The sequence below is a fragment of the Acartia tonsa genome, chromosome 2 (genome assembly GCF_053477335.1).
Source record: "Acartia tonsa isolate MP-2025a chromosome 2, ASM5347733v1, whole genome shotgun sequence".
NCBI lineage: Eukaryota > Metazoa > Arthropoda > Copepoda > Calanoida > Acartiidae > Acartia > Acartia tonsa.
The window spans coordinates 49,825,751-49,841,086 of NC_137261.1; the positions used below are offsets into that span (position 1 = coordinate 49,825,751).

The following is a 15,336-nucleotide window of genomic DNA, read 5'->3' on the forward strand; positions in this document are numbered from 1 at the left end:
TTGTGTTTAAATTAGTCACTTTACTAAAAACAACATTATGTGGTAGGTTATAAAAAAAGGTTTTTTTTAAGAATTAGGGACTAAATAGTACTATATGAAATAAATATTTTTGAATTCACAATGCCAACGAATGACAGTGGATTTAATATGATAATAGCGAAGCAATAGACAAAATTTTAAAATTTAAACATGATGAAAAATAGTCCTAGATGCAATTCGATTGTTTTATTGTTTAAGTACTAATTGTATGTAATAGAAATAGTATTTCTTAAAGACTTTTTCAGTTCAGCATGTATCAAGTATTGTGAATTCGCGCTGCAATTGTCGACTTTTTGTTCAATATCAGCCATTCAACAGACTTTTTTTCGTACCCCTTTAGTTGGTATCTAACCCAGTCTCAAAAATATAAATAAAACTTCAATGAAATTTGCCAAACAATCAGTTCAGCCATTTATAAAATTTTAATTGGCTTATTTTTTTTAAATTTAGATTTTTTTAAATTAAAAAAAAATATTTTAGGGGGAAGGGGCGGCGATCCCCCTTCCCCCCCATAACCTAATTTTTAGTTTTAAAAAAATATCCTTTTACTTTATTATAAGGATTATTGACAAACATATTTAAACGTTTTCATTACAAACAATCCACTTTTCTGTCATTTATTTTAATTACAAAAGAATTTATCGACGTAATTTATTACAAATGACAAAGTCTTTGTTTTATTTTAACTGGAAAATAAAAGAAATTTTGTACAGTATGCGAAAAAGTAATTTTCAGTTCAATCTACATATTTTCCAAAGGTAATTTCAGACAGAGAGGTTAAGTTACCAATAAGAAATAGTTTTAGCTACAAATTTATATAAATCCTACAAAGCAACTAATAGCGCCTTTAAAAAATGACTCAATACAATGACTGATAATAGGCCAGTATACACTTTACCATTGGTTAATTAAAATGTATACTGGCCTATCATTAGTCATTGTTATGTATGAAGTCTTTTTTATAGACACCATAAGCTACTTATAATCCTACGTCGAAAAGGTTAACCATAACTTTGTTGACAAATATTTTTTTGTTGACTGTTCAGTTCATAAAAAAAAACAATTATCTTGATGTAAAATCTTAATTTTAATCAACTTTGATATTAAATTCCTAATCATGTAATTGAGGGTCTATTATAAATCTCAACTACTTTTTAAACAAATTGGACACCTAGTAATTTTTTCCCTAAAATCAAAGCTGCCGTAAGGAGAAAGAGAAATTCTAAAGGAAAATTTTGATAATTGAGAAAATTCAATTTCTATCAAAGAATAATTTTAACATTAGCATGGGATAGGTATTTCTTAAACTCATCATCTATAATTTGTATGATTAGTATATAAGAATTTGTCAAAGTTTCAAAAAATATTATTTAATTAATCTAAATGTATCATATTTTCTTTTTACCACATTTTTAACTCTTGTTTTTTTTTAATTTCTAAGCAAGTTGATTAACATCCTAGCTAAAACGGCAACATCCACACCAGCAGATTTTTATCAGTGAGTCAATTAATTCTCCACGTCACACCAATTTCTAATTTCTTAGGAGCTCAAAAATGTAAAATTAATCTCGCAAATTCCTTCAAAATATTTCAACCATAAAAATCAGGGATCGGAAGCCTCACGTAAGCCGCGTGTAAGCCTCAGTGAAATCGTGATTTTATCACTATAAAATTCAGCTGGATGTATAAAACGGCTCTTTAGAAGACAATCCTTCTTTCTTAAATTTTTTTCTTCTGCTCACAAGCAGGTTTAAAACTGAGGCTTATGCGCGGCTTACGTGAGGCTTCCGATCCCTGATAAAAATAGATATTATTAGAATTAGATGTGTTAACATGTCATCAAGCTAATATCTTATCCATTTTTATAAAAGCAGAAATATAATATATTTTGGTTTTGACACTCTAAAAAACGTAATGTATAATTCCATATTCCCCTCTTGGTAATGATATCATAAAAAAAATTGAAGTTTAAATTTTTACCCCCCCTCCAAAAAGAAAAATAATTTAAAAAGCTTGGACGCCCTTGCCTATATGATATAATGATTACTCCCCCCTCCCTAAATTAAAAGCTTGGGCGCCACGGTGCCAGATAAATAACAAAAAAAACATTTTAAAAATTTTGATGAATAAGTTATCCATTTCTAATATCTATTGCCAAGATACTTCAAGTCTGAAGTCCATAATTTCAAATTTGGATTAGATTTCATTTTAAATGATAAAAGACACTCTCTTTCTCTCTCTCTCTCTCTCTCTCTCTCTCTCTCTCTCTCTCTCTCTCTCTCTCTCTCTCTCTCTCTCTCTCTCTCTCTCTCTTTCTCTCTCCATCTCTCTCTCTCCATCTCTCTCTCTACTATTTGATAATTTGTAAGTGTTCAAAACTTCTACATAAATTTAGGTTTATGTAAGTCATTTAAAAAAACAGGAGTTTTTTTTTCTGTTAATGAAGAAAATATAAATATGTAAATTGTTAATATGTTTTTTCTTAATTTAGCCTAAGAATTGAACACACTATATTTCATATTGTGTTTTATATTATAGAATATTTTATTAGGTTGGTCACTTAAAATGCTGGTTTATTGGGATCCTGGGCCTGCAAGAATGGAGATGTTAAAAAAAATTCCAATGCTCTCAGTTATGTATAATAATTTTAAAAGTCGGAAATAGTCTCTTTCGTGGCAACGCCCCTTAAGGGGCGATTCGTCGCATTTTTAAAATGGCTTTTTGAAGGTTATTCTAGGTTAGGTTAGGTTTTATTGGGTTAGGTGATAATAATTAAAAAAAAAATTACTTTACCTAATCCATGTAACAGCTTCATAAGTAACAAACTGGACATAGCAGTGTAGTAAAGCAGTTTCACCAGCCTAATAAATAAAAACATTATTCAGTACTGTACACATTACAACATCATTCTGCTTTTCATATAACATTAGGTATATAATTAACACTAAAGGTTCAGGTTCCAGGTATGATCCTGCAAATTTAGATCCTTAGAGTATCTAAAACTTTTAACTAATGTGAACTAAAGACTTTTGTAGTGTAGTGGGGATTACCCTCACGCATTTTTTGTTATTATAAAATTTAAAAAGTTTTTAAACGGAAGGGAAATACTTTTTAGTGAGAGTGGTATCGCTTTTTCTCAAATGGTAGTGATCATATTTCCCCTCAGAATATCATAAAACCTTTCCTCAAAATATTAAATATTAGTTAATTCATTCAAATGTATTTAAAGTGTAAATAATCTTTCATGTTTAAAAAAATCTTTTATGTTGTTTTATACAAACAAACAAAAAAATGTAAAAGAATGCATTTACTTCCATAATATTTGGGCTCTTAATTTTCTCTCTATTTTAGTTTAAAAGTAAAATTACTTTTATAACTCACTTAAATAATTATATTCTATTCAAATTTTGAAATTAATACTTAAAATTAATTTTTGCATCAAGTTAAAATGAAATTGGATATAACAAGCAAACCATTTTATTAGTAGCCCGCTATTCTAATTCTAAAAAATAGAAAATGTATGTAAGTACTTTTGTATCACTTATTAATGTTAAAATCAGTTTTATGGTGCATCTTATGCAATATGTACACCAGTTTTATTATTGGAAAAAAATCACACAAAATGCTAATCTAAAATATTTTTTTATTATAATAAAATTATTACAAGGACTAAAACTGTAACTTTATCATTAGGTAGCTTTGCTACTAAACATAAAAGAAAATGTAATGAAATTGTTGAACCATTAATAATGTTAAAAGATGTGAAATGCAGCTTTTTATACAAAATTTTAAGATTGGGGCAACATTTGGTTGGTAAATGCAGTTTTATTAGACCTGTAAAGTATTTCACTTCTGAGTTAAACAAAAAAAACTTCACTTATATGCCAATCCTATGCAGTTTCTCTATGTAAGCATAATATTCATTTCATTCACCATACCATAGCACACACTTTTTCAACAACATGAACAGACACACACATAAAATTTATATGTAACAAAAGGTATCACATAATTTTTGCTTGAATTATTTCATATAAACATAAAATATCTATCTTTCCAGCTAAGAATTACTGTAATTTAGTTTATTGTTCGTTTTTAAGTTAAAGCTAAAGCTGTGTGATTGACTTGAAATTATTCCTAATTTTCAGAAAATGATAGTATAAATTTCTGGCAGGTTCTTAGCTATTTGGGGAGGGATAGTCATTTCCCCTAAAAGATCAATCTCCCTTATTGAACGGATCTAACAGCTCAGCCTTACTCGGAAAAACTTGTCAAATATTTAAACTTTTTCCCCCGCTTTCTTTTCCTTTCTAGGCACAATATGGAAAGATTTGTGATCTCATGAAGGAAGTCAAGTTAAGCCTTCATTAATTAGAGATTGAAAGATTAATATAATTAGCTTGATGGGTGGATTCATATATCATTAAGCCAACATTCATTTATTAAAATTAGGAAGTAGGTAGGGCTGCAAGCAATAGGTAAATCGTAAAATGAGTATTTTTTATATCAATTATGACAACATCCATAAAAGCGAAACTCTGAAACGGTAGGAAAAACGAACATTAACATATGTAGAGTGTAGGAACTGAATAAGCGAAATATAAATTATAAGTCTAAAAAACTGAAAGTAAAGTTTTGCAAAACTGTTTTAATACAGGATACTGTGAAAGGATATACTTACTTATTTAGAACTTGATTACAGGAATGCTTCGCTAATAACATTGTAAGTTATTGTTATGGAAATCAATATTCCAAAAATCAGATGAATAGGATAATCATATCATACAAAAATTTGTTGTCAATAAAGTTAAAAATTAGCATGTTTTAAATTGACTTTTTGGTAACGATTATAGAGTTGCTACGCTTCCTGCGAAAATACTCTTATTAGTGGTTTTCCAAAACTTTTTTATCTTTTATTGAACTATCTTTAGATCCATGGCATGTAGCTAGGCACTTTTTTTATACCATTAGATATATTATCTTGTATACTTTTTGCAGATAATTACTTTTTATAATCATAATACTTTTTTTATTTTATCCTACACTAAAATGTATTTTGAGTATGAGTAAGATTTCGTAAACAGATTGAGTGATCGTTTCACAGTTTTAGGGTAAGTTATTTCTTGGTACAGGGCAAGTTTTAGTCTGTTCTGATTAAATTATGTTTATTGTTAAATTATATATAATTTATTTTAAACAATGATTACAGCACAATTTCCGATATTTTATTGGACAAAATAGCTGTTAAGCCTTTTAGAATATATTTGGCTATTCTTATAAAGGTGATTTCTGGTATAAACTAGAAATAGGTGGAAAGCTACTGTGAAAATACGACGAAACGCCCCTTAAGAGGCGTTGTTACGAAAGGAAATATACCCGTGATTTCTCTTAGGGAAAATATACTCCTATGAAATATCTATAAACCTTTCCTTGACCTATAAGAATATCAAGTGTAAATGAGAATCATATCGGTGCAGGGGTTATCAAAAAGACGGACAGGGTGCATTATTTGCCAAGTGGAACACTTTTCTGTCCTACCTATCCGATTTCGGTAATTGTCTATATTTTGTTCCGTTGGGTGATTCAATTTAAAATTTTCAAAATTGTAAAAATGTTTTTTTTTGGTTTTTGTTTCCTACCTTCATAGATACCTAGATATCTAGACATCCAGAGACTCTGAAACTTGTTTTGGCATTTTTTGGCATTTTTTGCCATTTTTTGCCATCCAGCATCCTTGAATCACCAAACGGACATAAATATAGAGTATTACCGAAATCGGAGAGGCAGTGCAGAAAAGTGGTCTACTTGGCAAATAATGCACCATAGACATCCTGTTTCTTTTATAAAAGGATTTAATAGATTATAAAACTAAACTACTTCTCACCTGAACTTTTACAAGAGTACGAGAGGATGGACTAATCTTAGGCAACATGACAACATTTCCACAAATACCTAAACAAAATATTTTAATTTTGAAGAAAAAACTTTTTTCTTATGTTTAATTATTTCTTTCACTTTTACAAGAACCTAAAAATGTGAGGAGGTCTTCAATTGATTAGAAAAATACATATAATAACAGTTTAAAAATTCAAATAAGATTACCACTAATCAAGTATTATTTAATTATTAAATAAGAATATTACACAACTCGAAAAGATGGAATGAATTAAAAGTTGAATACTATACTATACTACTAAAATAAATGAATAAAAGATAATACATACAAACAGTACATACACAGTTGGAACAGAAGGACATATATTTATAATTATTGATTAATTGGTTTAAGTCATTTAATGCAGGTTTTAAATTTGAATCTTTTTATCTAAAAAGGGATAACTTGTAAATAAAAGTACTAAACATACTCTTTTACTAAAAATCAACGCCCTTAGGCACTAAGACTCTAGGGGCAACCGAGGGATGAATACCTCCACCTTCAATATTAGTTTTAAAAATAACCCATTTTTGGATGTTGGTTTCAAAAGCTGATCTAGTCAAGCGGTTAGTAAGATCCTTCGCTACAGACAGACTGACACCCTGTTCCTGACGTCCTGAAAGTCTTGCTATTAAAATGTTAATTTTCTTTTGGGTGTTACTCTAAAACTACCCTTTTGTTGAATTAGAAAGGACATTCAAGTATTGTTTTCATTAGAACCAATTCTCAGCAATACTGAAAAGTCATGTAGAGCATCGTTTTTCCCCTAGTATTAAAATCGTGAAATAAATACCAGTTTTGTTACCCCGGAACTTCATCCTCTCGGGGATAACAAAACTGTTTTATCTTATAATTTTTCATTTCAATATTTGCGGAAAGCTGTCTTAATTTGTAATGAATAAGTAACAAAGAAGAAGTACATACATAAATACATTATCTCAATAAATCCTAGGAGTATCGATCCTTATCCTTGACTACAATATAGAAGCAATAAATTCCAACCCAACACAATTCTAAATAATTTCATTTAACTTAGTTTTCAAAGCTCTGATTTCAATTAAGCCTGCAGTTATAATTGTAGGTTCTGCTAACCAGGGAGGCAAAAGATAACAAATCTACAACCCTTCTTTACCCCAATATTTCCAAGGTATGAAAGGCTAAATTTGAGGTAAGAAAAAATTCTAATCCACTGGCATATCCTTTCTCCCTGAGTTATACACATACACAGCAGTACACATAATATAAAAGTTTGAAGTGCGTAGCCTCTCTATAGTTTTATAGTAATATCCCCTACAACTATGATAAATATCTATGAGTCATCATTTAAATATATGAAACATAAGAAATATATGATAAAATTGTACATTAAAAAAGGGTATATAGCATTAAAGTAATATATATAGAGTGATAAATAGCTATGAAACCATTATCCCTTTTCAAAGACCCCTGACGCTGCAGAAGGTTGTTTATTGATAGAAATTTTGCTTTCTCACTTAGCTGCTAGAAAGCTCATAAGCTGTCATTGGAATAAGATTTGAAGGAACTTTACTAATTAATCAAAACCACCATATATTTTGGTATAAGGATTTGGGGGACCTTTATTATTAATTAAAGTCATGTGACCTAATGTACAAGAGTTAAAACAATTAAATCAAAAGATTTTAGTGTAAAACTATTTGTAAATATGAGTATAAGAATAAGATATTGTTATCAACGACAAAAAATAAATGTTTTGCCTAGTTTTTGTAAAAATTTAGAGCATATTTATCATTTATAATCAATGCTATCTTTTCAAAAGTGTTTCCATTAATTTGATTGTGTTTTGTAAGCAAAACTTGTTTTTTATTATTTGTACTGTGTAATTTTATTTGAATATTTAATTCAAAGATAGCAATTATTTAAAAAAATAACCTAAGATGAATGTCGGAATTTTCTTATTAAACATAATAATGTATATATAATTAGAATAGTAAGACCTTGAAAATAAGCAAAAAATTATTATATGATAATTATCAGTAAATATAACAGAATTTAAACGTAATTATTAAAAAGCTAGCTTCCAAAAATAATAATACATTTTTTATTCAAATACTATAGTACATTCTAACAAGGATGATGATATCAAGTTTAGCAACATTTAACAAATATGTCTTTAAAAATCAGTTGATTTATTTCATGAAATATTCAAAATGTATACAGATTTTTATGATTTTCAGGAATTTAAAATAATTACATTCATTTGGTAACTGTAAAAGCAGAGTATAGCATGTATAGTGTCATAAATGAGCTACAATTTTAAATAATTTACATTTATTTATTAGGATGTAAAATCCTTTTATAAAAGGCAAATACAGATTGATTTTAATTGCAAGTTCATTGAAAAAAAATTCGGACTTTCTGATGGATAGACAAAGTGAATTATAGAGTAGCTTCGCTACTAAATACAACATATACACAGACATGCGCCCTGGTTCAGTTCACATTGCTATGGACAGTTAAACTATTAAGGAAAGTTGTAAGGAAGAAAGGTATCTATCTAGTACTAAGATAAAGATTTTAAAGCCTCCTAAAGAAAGAAATATATTTTTAAAAACAAATTAAATCTATAGTGTTGTTAACATGAACTTTAATATTGTTATTATAAAAAATGAAAATAATTTCTACTTTCCGAAATAATTGTACTCAAGACAGCTTGTAATGAAATTATTATCCAGATTTTTACGATTTTATAATTTTTTGACAACGCCAAAATTGTTTTTTTGACTTTATTAATTTTAAGATATATGCATTATCTATAAAGGACAAACACAAATACATAATAAATTTTATAGTTAGGGTATTGTTTCTAAAAATGAAAAACCCTGTATAAAACTCAGCCATTTTAGAGTCTAAGCTGTCAAATTTCTTGAGCAATGGGATTGTGTTGGTAGGTCTTTGCGATAGTTCTATATAGTCATGTACCCTTGATCCCTCTATTCTCTAACTTTATTTATATAGCTGAGTCATCTTTAGTAAATACATAAATTCTAAGTCAGCTTAAACTATAAAATATTTAGAATATAAGTTGGAAATATATTGAAAAAAATTGTCCTATGCAGTTTCACCAGCCCTTTTAAAAAAACTAATAACTTTTCAGGCTGATAGCGGCCCAACCGCTTTTAGTCTTTTCTTGTTCTTTTATTGGAGTTAGCATAGAAACAAACGAATTGAAATATATATTAGATTTTTTTATGGGAGGGGGGGGGGGGGAGATGGGTACATGTACTACATATAGAATAATGCAAAATATATTTTGTAAAAGTCCATGCAAAAACATAAGTTTGCAATAAAGTTTGTATTGGCAAATCATACATTACAATATTTTTAGGTCTGCTTCATTTAGTAAGTAATAGGATGTATTTTTATCTATTTTTCATTGAAGTCAATGCTATTTACTAGATGACTGTTAACCCTAAAATAGAAGATCTTTAAAGATAAATTAAACTTTAATTATCTAAATTTTAACTAACAACAATTTAACTTCACAGCAGCATTTTATTATATTTTTAACCAATTAAAATAATAAAAAGTATTAGCCACTTCAGCAATTGTAAACTTATTCTTATTGTCAGGTTTTGATTTTAGACCACCAATTTACTTTATGAAGACGTTAAAAGGGTATAAAAGGTTATAATATAATTTGTGACATTGTTCTATGTATATAAATGTATGTTTAATATCTTTGATCATATTTGCTGTCATCTTATGTCTCATACCTATATTTTTTAGACAAAATGAATTGAAAATGATTGCTAAAATCGAAATATATCTTCACGTCTTAGAATAGTGTATTTTTTAAAAAATATAAATAAAAATATAAAAAACTTTAAAATATAATATATGGCACACGTGAAACATTTAAGGTAAGCATACATTGGTTGTCTGTATTACTCAATGCTTTAGAAGTTTCTAAATAAGATGCCTTTGGCTTTTACCCTTTTGGTTTTTACAGAAAAGTTTGATCGGTCGGTTAAAGCTCACAAGTGAAGTGAACCATACTTTTAATACTTTACCTATGATTTGAAGCAGAATTGTGGTGAAAATCCACCAGTGCAGACAAAACATAACCCCATAGAACTCATCAGGATCCAGCTACCTACATTTGTACACTCGTAAATTTAATGAATAAAATAGCAAAACTCTCCATTTATTTCCATCTTTTCTACGAGTATTTTTTAAATTTTTTATGTAGGCACCACTAAGATTTTTGTCATGATTATTTATGTTCATAACTATGTGTGATGTTTAACTTTTTACAACAACTTTATGTATGATACAATTATCCAAGTTATTGGAATACTGATTCCTAGGACAACAAGGTCCAATATTATAAGCAAAGTATGTCTTTAATTAAATCCTAAAAATGAAAGTATTTCCTTATACAGTATTCTGTATTTATGCTATTCGGCAATAAATTTATGTAAAATTTAGTTTTGACTTACAAATTAATGTTCTGCTTATTAAGTTCTAACACAAAATGTCAGACCTTAATAAGCAGAAGATAAGATTTATTTTTTGCTTGTCCTTCCTTCTGATTTTAGAGCTTCGCTCTTATAGAGGTTGTCATCGTTTTTATATAAATTTTAGAGTGAACCTTGATACGCTTTTGTGGCTAAGAAACCACTTTTTTCACTTTATCACAATAATACTTTTCATTGGGTTTTTGATGAAATGTTATTCTATTTTTCTCCTTACAAAAGAATTATGTTTTTATAGCTTTTAATATAAATCATTAAATTAAGATAAATGTAAATTTTTATAAACAAGCCTTTTTGCTTTTATTTAAGAATAAATGAAAAATAATTTTAAATTTAGATAACGAAATCTATAGGAATTATCAATTTAAAAATCATGAAAACGTTTTAATCAAATAATTTGATTTCTATTTAAACTAACTTTTGTACCCTTAATTTCACTTTAAATCAGAATTATTTATCATTTATATTTTATTTAAATAAAAAATCACTCTCTATTAGATTCTGAAAAATAAATAATTTCTATTCAAAATTAAGAATTAAAATTTCAGTTGAAAACACTAATTCACCTTGACAATAATTGAACAACTTGAAAAAGTATGATGCTAAATTCTAACAGTTGTCATGCACACATATTTACACATAAATACACACACAAAAATCAGAAAAGGATATTTTGTCCTTAAAATTACAACCCATTTATTTAGTATTAATTCAAAATTTTATGAAAACAAACATCAACGCGTTTGCTTTTTCTTATTAAAACTAGATGGTGGCAAAATAGTTTTATTCGGATGAAGTATCTCTATCTGCGGTAGAATACATACATTTCATAAACCCTTTCACATTCTGTACAATTAACATAGAGTCGAAGCACTAGCCCAACACTGTTTTGCAGAATTTTAGCAGTGAACAGTGGGTATCTCAGCGGTCAACTAACTAGGGGGTGGGGGGAATCATTCATTACTTTAAAAGAGAAGGTGTACGCGAATCATAAGTGGTGAGAAGAGGACATTATTTTGGGGAGGGGGGGAGGGTTCTGCAGACTTCCCGCCTCATGTGAAAAGTAACAGAGATTTACATTTACAACAAACGCCCTTGCGCAATGAACCCCCCACCACAACAAAAGGAAATATAATGGATAAATTAAACAAGGATGTAATAATTTCAAATCATAATTTTTCAAAATTCTTAAGTATAAATTTTATAAAGAAATGGCTGTGTGTGTGTGTGTATGTTTGACTAAATTTATAAGGCAAAAAGTCTTCAAGGAAAACACAAGTAAAAATATTTTTAATACTAACTTATTGCAATGTCCCTTTATTTTCTTGTATATAAACTTATAATGTAACCCAATGTTCAACATAATCACCAAATCCATAGCAGTTTGACTTGTATGGTAGCGGTTTTATACTAAAATAATTAAGTTTACGAAAATTTTAAAAAATCTAACCTCTTATCCTCAGAACTTAATAATGCAATAATACATTACAATATAATGTGAAGGAGTCAAGAATAAAGGTATATCATGTACAAATGCACAGTTATGCTTGTATACAAATTATAATCAATAAAATGGCATGTTGTCTGATAGACATAACTAGTACTAATGCCTATGTTATTAAATAAAAGTATTATAATTAATTGTTGAATCCTTAAAGTAAAAAACGAACAATAAACTAAAAAAAGCTGAAATATTAATTGAAGAAAAGAAATATTTTTTTTGTCTTTGGGTGTATTATCCCTCTACTTCTGTGGGGAGAAATGTTTAGTTTGGCCCATCCCTTTATTTTACAATTCGTGTTTCTTGTTAAGGAAAATCTGGCAGAATCCCTGTGTTTGCATGTGAGCCACCTACAATCCCCCATGCATAATTTGATCAAGTATAATTTTTGTTTTTAGGCAGTGAAGTTTTAACAGTTTTTGGCAATGGTAAAAGGTGTTACTTTTGAGGATTAAGGTATTTTTTTGTTAGATAGCTTATTTAATCAATAGTACGTGATTCTTTTTAAATATATTCATGGATGCCTTCACACAAATTGCCGGTCGAATATTAATAACCACCTTCCTTATTTTTAAAGTAAATTGAAAATATTTTTTATGCCTAACCTCTTTGTTTGTCTTTTACTCGGAGGTGCAAATAAACAAGAACCACCACCTGCCACCACCTGCCACCCCCTTCCATCCTTCTTTTTAATTTATTTCAAATAAGGCGCTTAATATGCACCATTACATTACATTGAATAAAGTAAGAGCTGACATTGTATTGATGTAAGTAATATGACAAGAAATTTACCAACAATATTTTAATAATTATACTTATGTTCATTAATATAATAACAATACTATAGATTAAAAGGATTTCTTATAAGAGGGTTACAAGTGGTCCAGATTCAAAAGATGGGATTCTACCGAAAACTTGATGTAGGAATTTTTGGGACATGTTTAAACTGGGCCTAATTGAAAAACAAACAATACCCATTAAATATACATTAATTTCATTTCATTTTTAAATAATTCCATATTATGTTTTTTGTAATAAGTGACATCGCCTCTAAGCTCAAGGGGATTTGCCCCCTATTTTGATTTTCCAAAAAAGGAAGAAAATTTTATAGATGGGGTGACTTCTTTTGTGGACCTTCAAAATTTATAATAACCAATATAGTGGCGTTTTTATAGGGGTTTGCTGGGAGGGTTTAAACCTCGAGAGATGCAAACCATCTCTTTTTTAATATTAAGAAAATTATTGGCGCCCTCTTTCGGAACGCTTTTGAACATAATTTTTGTTTAAATTAGGCACTAGTTGTATATGAGATATACGAACTGATGTATAAACAGACAGACATCCTGTTTTACACGGACCATATTTCCAAAGGTATGTAGTATATGGGTTTAAGGGGAGCTACACTCCATTAAATATATTAGTCAGCATTGATGTTTAGATTCATAATGCTAGTTAGAGCTAGCCACAGCTTCTAGAGTGCACACCTATCTTTTAAAGCAGTTTTAAAGAGTCAGTTTTGGTTTGATCTTGCTACTGGCAAGGTCTCTTTCCTCGGCTTGAACTAGAAGTTATTAATCTCATTACTTGGGGTATAGATCATATAGGTTTATAATCTATTAATCTTAGTACTTGGGGTTTAGATTATATAGGTTATAATCTATAGGTATAACATATAATTATTCATTGCTATCTGTTTGATTAAATACAACACATAATAATAACTTGCTTATAAGTAACAAATAATGTGATTGCAATCAAAGAATTGTTTGTCTATGGTAAGATTAGCATTTCTATTCTATAATTAACAGGAAGTCTGAACGTCTGTCGACACTACAGATAGCACAGCAAAAGAGTGTTTGATTGGCGTAGATAAAAAAAATAAAGCTATCTTTGATGCAAAAAATATATATTATCTAAGAACGTATGGAGCAAATGATTGACAATTCACGCCAGGCTTCAATTGAATCAAGATAAAAGTAAGTGCCGAGCTCTGGGACCTATATATGGTGAAATTAGACATAAAACCATAATGATTCCAGGTAAAACCAAAATATTTCAGCGGGATCTTTTTGAGAAAATTAGATTTGAAAATTTCAAGTTCAATTTTCAACCCCTAGGAGTTGACGCTTAATCATGGCAAGAAAAGCAAAGTTTATTTATTTAAAATTTTGAACAAGTTTGCTTTTATAAAGTTCTTCATAAAACAACTCCTGAAGGGAGTTAATAATTGGCTATTTTTATCAGTTGCTTTGCTAAGGTCACGGAAATTAAGCCTTAAATAAATCATATATAGGGGGTGAAAATTGAACCTGAAATCTTTAAATCTAATTTTCTCAAAAAGATCCCGCTGAAATATTTTGGTTTTACCTGGAATCATCATGGTTTTATGTCGAATTTCACCATACATAGGTCCCAGAGCTCAGCACTTACTTTTGTCTTGATTCAATTGTAGCCTGGCGTGAATTGTAGAGAAGTTTAGCTTCAGATAACAGGATATGATTTAATGATTGCTTACAAAACAAACTTAATTTTTTCTAAGGAAAATAATAAAGATAAATTAAGTTGTTTTCTAGAATTAATTAATAATATTAGGATCTATTTTTTACCAATTAATTGTAGCGTTGATTAGAATAAAATAACTATTCATTGAAAGTAAAAATGCATTATAACATTTTGTGTATGCATTTTCAATCCACCACTAAAAAAATATATTTTGCGTTTTTTATTTGATTTTTGAATTGTTTTTTTTATATAAATTACTTATTATGACGAAAAATTACCCTTTAAAAGACAGTTACAGATTATCTATACTTCTGAAAACTCATATTTTTTTAATCATTCTTTGAAATGCGATCCTTTCCTTTTCTTGATAAAAGATTAAAATGATTTTAATTTATAGCTCTATTACTTTTACAAGGATTTATATTTTGTATTTAAAAAGAAAATATTAATCTTTTATACGGAAAGGGGATTTTTAAAATTTGGTAATTATTATTCATAGAAAGAAAGATCATATTTCAGTATATTAAAAGTTTCAAGATTAATTTGGAACCAACCAATCAAAATTCAATAAAAGTTTTTAAGCCTAAGAATAAGATAATTAGGTTTTAAAACTTTGGGAACCTTTGTAATTTACAGTCTAATGTCCCCTCCCTCCCAGTAAATCACATATTTCTCTAATAATTTGGCATCTTTTATAAATCGTTGAAGTCTATTATTATCCATATATGATAGTAACAGGATGCCCCTCTGTCTGTCTGTACCGAAGTATTTTGCTAACCACTGAACCGATATTGTTCTCCTTTACAATTTTGCCCCTCATATGTCTAGGGAAGGTTCATAAC

At 28.6% G+C, this 15,336-nt stretch overlaps 2 protein-coding genes across 5 annotated transcripts in view; one reads left to right on the top strand and one right to left on the bottom strand.

Annotated features, from left to right (window-relative positions):
* LOC145312838 (zwei Ig domain protein zig-8-like) overlaps positions 1-10,994 on the bottom strand; it is a 52,456-nt gene extending 41,462 nt beyond the window's left edge. The window contains exons 1-5 of the mRNA XM_080152076.1: positions 10,918-10,994; positions 10,608-10,703; positions 10,027-10,109; positions 5,924-5,991; positions 2,833-2,900 (exon numbers count right to left, since the gene is read on the bottom strand). Coding sequence (XP_080008202.1) covers positions 2,833-2,900; positions 5,924-5,991; positions 10,027-10,078 — 188 coding nt within the window. The 5' untranslated portion in view covers positions 10,079-10,109; positions 10,608-10,703; positions 10,918-10,994. The remainder of the gene's footprint in view (positions 1-2,832; positions 2,901-5,923; positions 5,992-10,026; positions 10,110-10,607; positions 10,704-10,917) is intronic.
* Positions 1-15,336, top strand: part of lig (ubiquitin-associated protein-like lingerer) — a 498,059-nt gene that overhangs the window by 280,979 nt on the left and 201,744 nt on the right. The window lies entirely within an intron of this gene.